At 38.5% G+C, this 8,546-nt stretch overlaps 1 protein-coding gene across 2 annotated transcripts in view; it reads left to right on the top strand.

Annotated features, from left to right (window-relative positions):
• The first annotated feature begins 5,160 nt into the window (after nt 1-5,160).
• Nucleotides 5,161-8,546, top strand: part of LOC121900200 (guanine nucleotide-binding protein G(q) subunit alpha-like) — a 36,766-nt gene continuing 33,380 nt past the window's right edge. The window contains exon 1 of one of the 2 annotated variants that reach the window (XM_042416277.1): nt 5,161-6,745. In XM_042416277.1, the coding sequence (XP_042272211.1) occupies nt 6,610-6,745 (136 nt within the window). In that variant the 5' untranslated portion in view covers nt 5,161-6,609. The remainder of the gene's footprint in view (nt 6,746-8,546) is intronic. The other variant, XM_042416276.1, reaches the window with a different exon arrangement.

The raw sequence follows: 8,546 nt of genomic DNA, 5'->3' as shown, positions 1-8,546 counted from the left end.
TACTGCACAGTAAGAGGGCGTTGACAGACGGTAACAGGTATCTGCCTCATCCTTCCAGTTACAGGAGGTTAGGTATCTGTGAAGTTCACCTGCTGGAAGAGGAGAATCTGAATAACTAAAAACAATGCAACACTTTGTTCAGTTAGGGAGGACCTGTAGGTCTTATATTCATTTTCTGATGAATCCTCACAGGCAGCAACTGTAGCAGAGAGACCAGCAGGAAGAGAGTGAGGAGAGGAGACTTTGTCCCCTGCTGCTGGGCTGCTGTGGGAACCAGAGGATGATCAATGATTAATCCAACAACAACCATCAGAAAGTGTGACATACTGGAGATGATCATCATGTTCCGACAATTAATTAACACAAGTATTATGCAAATAGCAAGTTCAACAAAAGTAATCATTTAAAAGCAAATGTTGAAACAGATTAACTGATTTGTGGATGCAATAAGAAAAACACATTTTTTATGAGATTTAAATTGCCCCTGAGACCACTTTAACAAGACTAGGTCAAAACCTAGTATATGGCTGGACCGTATATGGTCAATGTGAGAAATTGTGGCCAATTTGTTACAGGGATACTCAGTGATAGTGTCTATAATGTGTATTCCTGGATATGAAATGTTCATCTGCAATCTTCTGTAGTGGTCCCAGTAATATTTGCTGGTAAAATGTACTGAAGTAGCATATCACAAATGTTTGAGTCAAAAAAAAAAGGTTATAAATGCAGTTGCAAGAACAACACTTTCAACTCATATCTTGGGATGTTTGATTCGAAAGAGAAATTATTTTAATAATAACTATTCTAATTATCTATCTTGTCTGTAAATATATGGTCTCATCCATATGTTTACGTAGGATTAGCATGCTAGGCTAACAGTCCATCAGCTGTGTGACTATATATCCGTGTCGTGACATCTTTCAGAGCACACAAACACTGTAAACACGCCTGTCACCTGCCCAGCACGGTGCTGTTAAACCAGAAACACTGCAGCTACACCTTATTTTTATACAGTCTATGAGCTACACACAGCATGGCACAGCTGTGCTAACAATGCTAGCTATGCTAACTAGCTGCTAGCTGCCGTGCTGTTGTGTCTCTTTGTATCTGCAGGATGGTTGGAGGTCAGTGTTGGAGTGTCCATGTGAGACGCTTCAGTTGGTGAATGTGTGTTTTGAAAACTTATTTCAAGACTGCCCTCACTCAATGAGGAAACTCCAACACTGGGCTGACTGACCAATGGTGTAACTTCATCACTCAGTTAGTGAGTCAGTGACGGACAGACATTCAGGGTTATAGCTGGGGGTTATAGGGCTGGTCCGTGGTCAGTCCAGCCAAAAATGTCAAGTAGAACATATGATTTGACGATGCTTTAAAAAGGAGCATTTGAAATCCCCTTGCTGAACTCTCTGCACTTGCTGCCCTTTTTTAGCTCTCCCGAGAGCAAATGCTCTTTGATTGTTCCCTAAACCAGTGTTTCCCAACATTTTTGGCTTGTGACACCTTAAATTAAAGCAGTGTCTTGCAACCCCTTACCACAAATGACATTATGTCTGTGAATTGTGAGCAGTTCTGCCAAAAAGTGATGGACTCCTCAAAAAGTAGTAAGGTCAGAAAAAAATTCATATAAATTTGTCCCCAACCTGAGGTTCCTGACCCCCAGGTTGGGGAACACTGCCCTATATTATTTGAATAGCCAGGCCTACACCAATAAGGTCAGCTGTATATCAATTTAAGTTTTCCTTCTAATTATTTGTGGACATGCAAATGTAGAGTGCATTTCATTTTACATTACAAAAACTCCTTCTTTGGGAATATGTTATCTAAAAATCAAAGTTGGAAAGCATACACACATGAAAAAATAAACATGCTTAAGTAAAGAGAAAGAGAGTCTAGGGAACAAGAAAAGTTCATATATGCATTTTGCATAAAGATATATGCAAAACACATAAAGATACATGCGTTTTGCATTGTAAAACTCAAAGAGCAGTGCTTTCATTGATTGTAATACCACTGTAATTGCACATTGTTGACAGGTGAGATTGTACTGAAAAAAAAGAGGGAATCGTAGTGTCAAAACAATAACTTTACACTTTGCCTAGTTAATAATGTAAATAAAAAGTAAAAATTTGTTGAGCAAATAAAAAAGTTGCTATTCATTTGTGGAGGCTTGTGGCACGAGTTACTAGTGAGATGTGGGCAGGTCCTGCTGTGATCTGATGAGTCATGTCTGAAGATTTTCCTCATCATACCGAGCATACCACAAGTGGTTGACATCTGACGCACCTCAGTTTTAGCATTTGAGTCTTGGAACATGCAAAAAAACAAACAAACAAACAAAAATAACCTTCAAGCAACTCCACCCAAAGTGAAACGTTAATCTATACATGTTTTTAACTGAATTCATTAATTGTTTAAGATAGATGTGTCGACTTGATTGCTTTATTACCTGCAGCCACACCCCATAGACTAGTGTACTCCACCTATTTCAAATACCTGTGAATAAAGATATGAATGTGATTACAGTCTCAGGTCAAAAACACAGAGTACTAAAAAAAAAACATGACAACATTTCACCAAGTTCCTAATTGATGTGTCTTATTGGACCTCAGTCTTGCAACTACATCTCATGTCCACAAGATGTCACTTGGCTCAACAAGATTGGCTAACGGCTCATTCTCACTGTTGGATTAAGATACACAGTGACACAGTTGAAATGTTTTTGATACAGGAACGATGATGGTGGTTAACACCTAAGAAAGAAATTTGTCCTTTGCTTTTGTCATCATCATCCTCCTTGGTGCAATAACAAAGGAAAACCCTGGTCAGAGCTGAATGACATCGGCAGGATGAATAACAAATCATTAACTGACATGGAAGCCTAAAAAAGCCTAAAAAGCTCCCTGAAGAATTTCTTATTTTGTTTGTATGAATTAATCAGTGGAAAGTACAGTTGATAACAAGTATGTTTCACCTCTGCATTCAAGTTTTCAAAACATTTCAAAGTTAATACCTCTCTGCTGTACATGGACCAAACCGCAGATAATTTTTGTTTCATGAAACACAAAATGCATTCTGCTGCAGCTAGCAGAATGCATTTTGTGTTTTAAAATTCTTCAAATTATTGCTAACTGAAGCTTAACCACCACCAAAACTGTGCAAGCCCAGTGTGCAAATGTTTGCACTTCACTTACTGTATTACTGATGAGTAATGGAAAGTAACTACAGCAAGGACATTTACTCAAGTAATAGAAAAGTATAATGCTGTGGAGTAAAAGGTATACTTTTTACTTCATTACATTTATTTGACAACTTTAGTTACTAGTTATTTTGCAGATTAATATTTTACAATCAAAACATATGGCGAGCTTACAAAATATGATGCATCATAATAGATTGCATAAAGTGGCCAACATGAGCTCCACCTCAACCAGCTACATGTTAATGTTTTTTGTAAAATGAGTCACTGATAATAATCCTAATATGATATATGGCATATAAAAAGTATAAGAAGTATATCAAGAATTTCCCGGTTCAAGAAAGAGAGACATTTGTATCTGAAAGTGAGTTCATGTTTGTGGTTCATCCTAATACATGATGATCCAGCAAACTGTCAATAAACCTGCACTTTAGCAGTTTTGGACTTGTTGCTGATGAATTTTAAGCCAGTTTCGAAGAACCAAAAAGTCCAGACTCATGTCAAATCGTCAACAGTCTAATGTGGATAACCCAGTTATCCACGCATGAAGAACAGGGCCCAGAACAAAGCTATAGATATGACTGAAGTTACACAGCTTCCCAGGTGTTAAATGGCTCAGGGTCATGACCGAACAACTGTGAAATCGTTTTGTTAATTTCTATTTATACAGCGTTTCTTTGACCTGTATCATATGTCACATTACAAAGTAAATATGAGCCTTTCTGTCTGTAATACTGGGTTTACTGGAAAACACAAGACACTTTCCTTATCCCATCACCCATAACAAAAGGAAGGAAATACACTTCAAATATTGACAGTATCTGTGATGCTACCTATTCTGTTTGTTGACAAAGTGTTTTTTTAGGGGGAGAAAGCTAGAGCTGATATTATGGTAGGATTGTATACTTTTTGACATTATTGCACTGTTTTGGTAATTGTGGTGACTTTTGGGAAATAAATGTTGCATCAAGTAGAAGAAATACTTTGATATTTTACTTAACTAAAAGTATTAATATAACTATGCAAAAATACTTCATTATAAGTACAAGTCCTGCATTCAAAATCCAACTTAAGTGAAAGTACAGAGGTATTATTAGATAAATACATTTAAAATATACTATTAGATAAAAGTCAAAGTTCTAGTCCCACAGAAAAATTATCACTGTGACATATTTTATCATATTATCAGATTGTTAATATTGATGCAACAACATTTTAATGTTGTAGCTGGTAAATGTCTGGTTTTAACACATTTATATAGAGTTAGGTACTGAAGTCCACTTTTTTTTTTTTTTTTTTTTTTTTACAAATAATAACATAAACATAAATTTTGTGGAATATTGCATAATTTTTAACCTCTTTTTACCACAAACTGTTACTTAAATTAAAGTTTACAGGGGGCTGCTCTGTTTGGTGGAGCCAACAATGACTCATAAACATCAACAATACAAGGGGCCAAAAATAGACACTGCAGTTTGCAAGTCGCAAGCCAAAAAGGTTGGAAACCACTGGTTTAATCTTTAGCAATGCATTGTATTTCATAAGCATATAAAATTTTTTTGAATGTAAAATCTAAATCTGAAAAGTAACTAGTAACTATAGCTGTCAAAAGTACAACATTTCCCTCTGAAGTGTAGTGGAGCTGGAATATAAAGTAGCATAAAATGGAAAGTACCTCAACACTGTAGGCTGGCTAAGTAAAGTACTTGAGTAAATACACTTAGTTTCTTTACATCACTGTTTGCAGACAGATGTCTGAACATCCTTTTAACAAAGTGAACTTCAGAATCAGGTTTGCACATACAAGGAATTTGCCCTGGTGTTGTGGTGCATAACAGTCAAAAATATACACAGAGTTAAGTGATCCTAAATAATATAAAAAAGAAAGAAATTATTTACAATAATAAATATGTAAAATATATTCCAAGTGAGAAGAGCTGCTGCAGGTTTAAATTTTAAATTGAAGAGAGTGAGATGAGATATACAGAATATTGACCAAAAGTAAACAGTATAACAATGATAATACTTCAACTTGTGAATGTCTTGTAGGCCTCTGTAAAGTTCAGTAAAAACAAACAGCACAGCAGGATGAGCACGATGTGTAGATGCAGCTCTGTGACAGATGGGCGTTGCCCGTCCAGTCAGATGTCAGACACGCCTCCAGAAGGAAGCCTTCCTCTCAAGCAAACTTGGTAATTTAACAAACCAGTCAAGGCCCGCCCAAAACGCCCACGAGCTCTGTTTTCGTTCGCTGTGCCTCTGCCAATCAATTATATCCCAAGCGACGTCAACATCAGCGCCACACCGGGGCTGAGGAGTGGGTGACGAGCCGAGGAGCGATCACCACCACCAGGAAAAAAAAATACCAGGAGCGATAAAATGCACGGACTACAGTGGTCCATCTGACTGTCAGTAAGACGTTTTCGCATTTTTTGGGGGAGGTTTGAGATCTTTTGAAGAACACTAGCTCTGTGAAATGAAGGTCCTCTGTCAGGCCGAGCTCTCTGCTTTTTAGCTAGTTGGCTGCAATTTCAGGGATGGCTAGCTGAGCTAACCTAGCTAGCTAACAGTTAGCTCGCCCATTTAGCTCCCCTGGTCACTGGGTGCCTCGGTCTCCTAGGAGGATAACTGCTCTTGAGCTCAATTTAGAAAGCGTTGGTTTCATTCGGATAAAGGTTGTCGTCCATCGAGTGCTTGAAGCAGTGAGCTAGTCTGTCTTGTCTGCTCGTTAGATGGACAGTTTGACGGGCGCTCATTGTCACTGCGCGGGCGGACAGTGTTGGTTTCGGGGCGGCTAGGCTCGTACTCGGCCGGGCAACCAGCAGAGGGATTGTACAAATGTGGCAGTGGCAGCCAGTAGTGTCCCACTATCTCTGGGACCGAATTTGCTCGTTGTAAATTTTAAAAAACGGATTTTTGATGAGTGTTAGGCTTACGAGCTAACCAGCTACGCGGGAAAGCGATTAAAAAGTGTTGGCAGACTGAAAATTCATCAACTTGTAACGGTTGCTCGTTTATAACGTCAGCAGCATTTAGCTTGCAAGCTAGTCAAGAGAGTGATCCAAACAAATTCAGCTGTTTGGGACAGTGCATTAAAGACAATGATTATTTACACCATCTGTAGTCATCCAAGATGTTCAAGGACATGTTGCATTGCAAATTTTCAGTGATCAGCTGTCAGTCCCTGTAGCCTGAGGATTTACGTAAGACTTTGACTAAGCTGTCAAATATTTGACACTTGACAGCAGTTTTACCATCAAGAAGGAAGGCCGGATTCTGCAGCAAGCTCCATTATCAGAGTCTGGATATAACTTGTTGAAAACGGACTGTTGCTCAGAGGGGATTTTATTTATTTGTGTGAGGTGTAGCCCTGCGCCCCTTGTCAGACGGGCTTTTCAGCTCATGCGGTGATGACTTTAGACTCCATGATGGCTTGTTGCCTGAGTGAGGAGGCGAAGGAGTCCAAACGAATCAACGCCGAGATCGAGAAACAACTCCGGCGAGACAAGAGAGATGCAAGAAGGGAGCTGAAGCTTCTTCTGCTGGGTAAGCCTGCATGATCCAAACATGTTTCACACACTGTTTCACGTTGGCATGGCTGGACACTTCATCTCAAACCTCTAACACACACACACACACACACACACAGCAGATAATGTTTAAGCTATTGATATTGATTTGTTTTTATTGTGCCAGTTACACATGCAAAACACTGCACCCACAAATTGCACATGCCACATAACCTGGGTCACCACAGGATTTGTCTGTGATGTGATATGCAAATCAAAATCTAGATGTGGTTCACATGGTGTTTCAAATCTAATGGCAGCTAGTAATGGGAGACCTAAGAGCTGCCACTCACTCAGGAATTTAAGTAAACTTATTGATATATATATATATACATTTTTTTGTAACAATGAAATTTACTCCAAAATTGTGTCTGCACTGGGTTTGTTTAAAGCTACCATAATCTCTCACCTTTTTGTCACAGCTTGTGTCATAGTTTTTGCTGTCATTTTGCTTCTCTTTAATCTAAAAGCCCTTTGACTGTCAGAGTGACAGCAAGCTTGGAAACAAGACAAATTAGATGACCAATCAAAAGATAACAGAGGCAGGAGAATAGCTTCACTACCTCATTCACGAGCATTTATCTGTGTTGCTTTGAGCATATTTGACTTGTCTGCCATGTCAGCGTTTCAGTATAATTTAATGAGACGTCATTAGACCATGACAGTAGTTCTCAACCTTTTTTTGGTGTCAAGGACCCCCAAATTGATACATATCAGGCCAAGGACTTATATTTGATAAGATGTAGTCTCAGTTACTCCATAACTGTTTATACTCTAGATTGGCAGATTAAAAGTGAAAAGTGTGAAACCATGAACAGAATAGTCATTCTTATTTTCTCATTAGGATAACTTCTAGTCAACAAAATAAAATATTCCCCATTTTTCTGGAACCCCTTCAAGGACCCTAGGTTGAGAACCGCTGGACTATGATATGCCTTTGCTACAACTCACAAAACACAAATAGAAATTGCTTTTATATGGTATAACTTTATATCATACAATTGGATTAGCACTCCTGCTGCCATTCGCTAGTATTTTTGTGGCAAAAAGATGGTAACATTGCTGTAAATCTGGCTTTTTGTTTAAGGTCACAAAAATCTATGTGATCATCCTCTGAATTGAAAAGTGATAATATTTGTGAGTGGTGAAGGTTTTTTCCTTGAATTATGTAGATTATCAAGCATGAGTTATGCTAAATAAAGTTTTTTTTTCACAACTAACAGTTCCCTCTTATTAGCACCCTCACTGTAGCTGTGTTTAACATTGCTGCAGTCTGTAAAATGAGCCTTTTAATGATGAAAACTTGTTGGTTTTAATTAAGGCTGTTACGAGGGCGACAGTATTCTCTCGTTGTCTGGGCTAGAAAAGGCCTTCACTGAGGTGGCCCTCTCTGGGAAATAACTGTTCTCCAGAGAGTAGGCCGTGTCATCCACAGACTCATTTTCATGTTTAACGAAGGGTAGCAGAGACGATGTAATTTTCTTTTTTTTAATGTTATGTTATCTTGCTCTCTTTGGGAGAAAGCTGTCTTTTTGTTTGTTTTCCATTACAGTGAAGTCAAAGTTTAAGGTTAGCTACAGAACAGCATCACTAGAGCTGCTGTGGATTGGGTGTCACGCTAAAAGACACTTCAGCAGCTCTGTGTTTAGCTGTCAAAGGTGACTGAAGCCAAACTTTCTGGTTCTAAGGATGCTCTCACTCACTCATAGCTGCAGCTACTTTGATCACTGAAAAGAACAAGATTGCAATTGTAACTGTCTCCTTTTTCTCAGTTCTTA

This window comes from Thunnus maccoyii, chromosome 7 (genome assembly GCF_910596095.1).
Source record: "Thunnus maccoyii chromosome 7, fThuMac1.1, whole genome shotgun sequence".
NCBI lineage: Eukaryota > Metazoa > Chordata > Actinopteri > Scombriformes > Scombridae > Thunnus > Thunnus maccoyii.
The sequence above is the reverse complement of the archived record's forward strand: the minus strand, read 5'-3'. Positions and strand labels throughout refer to the sequence as shown.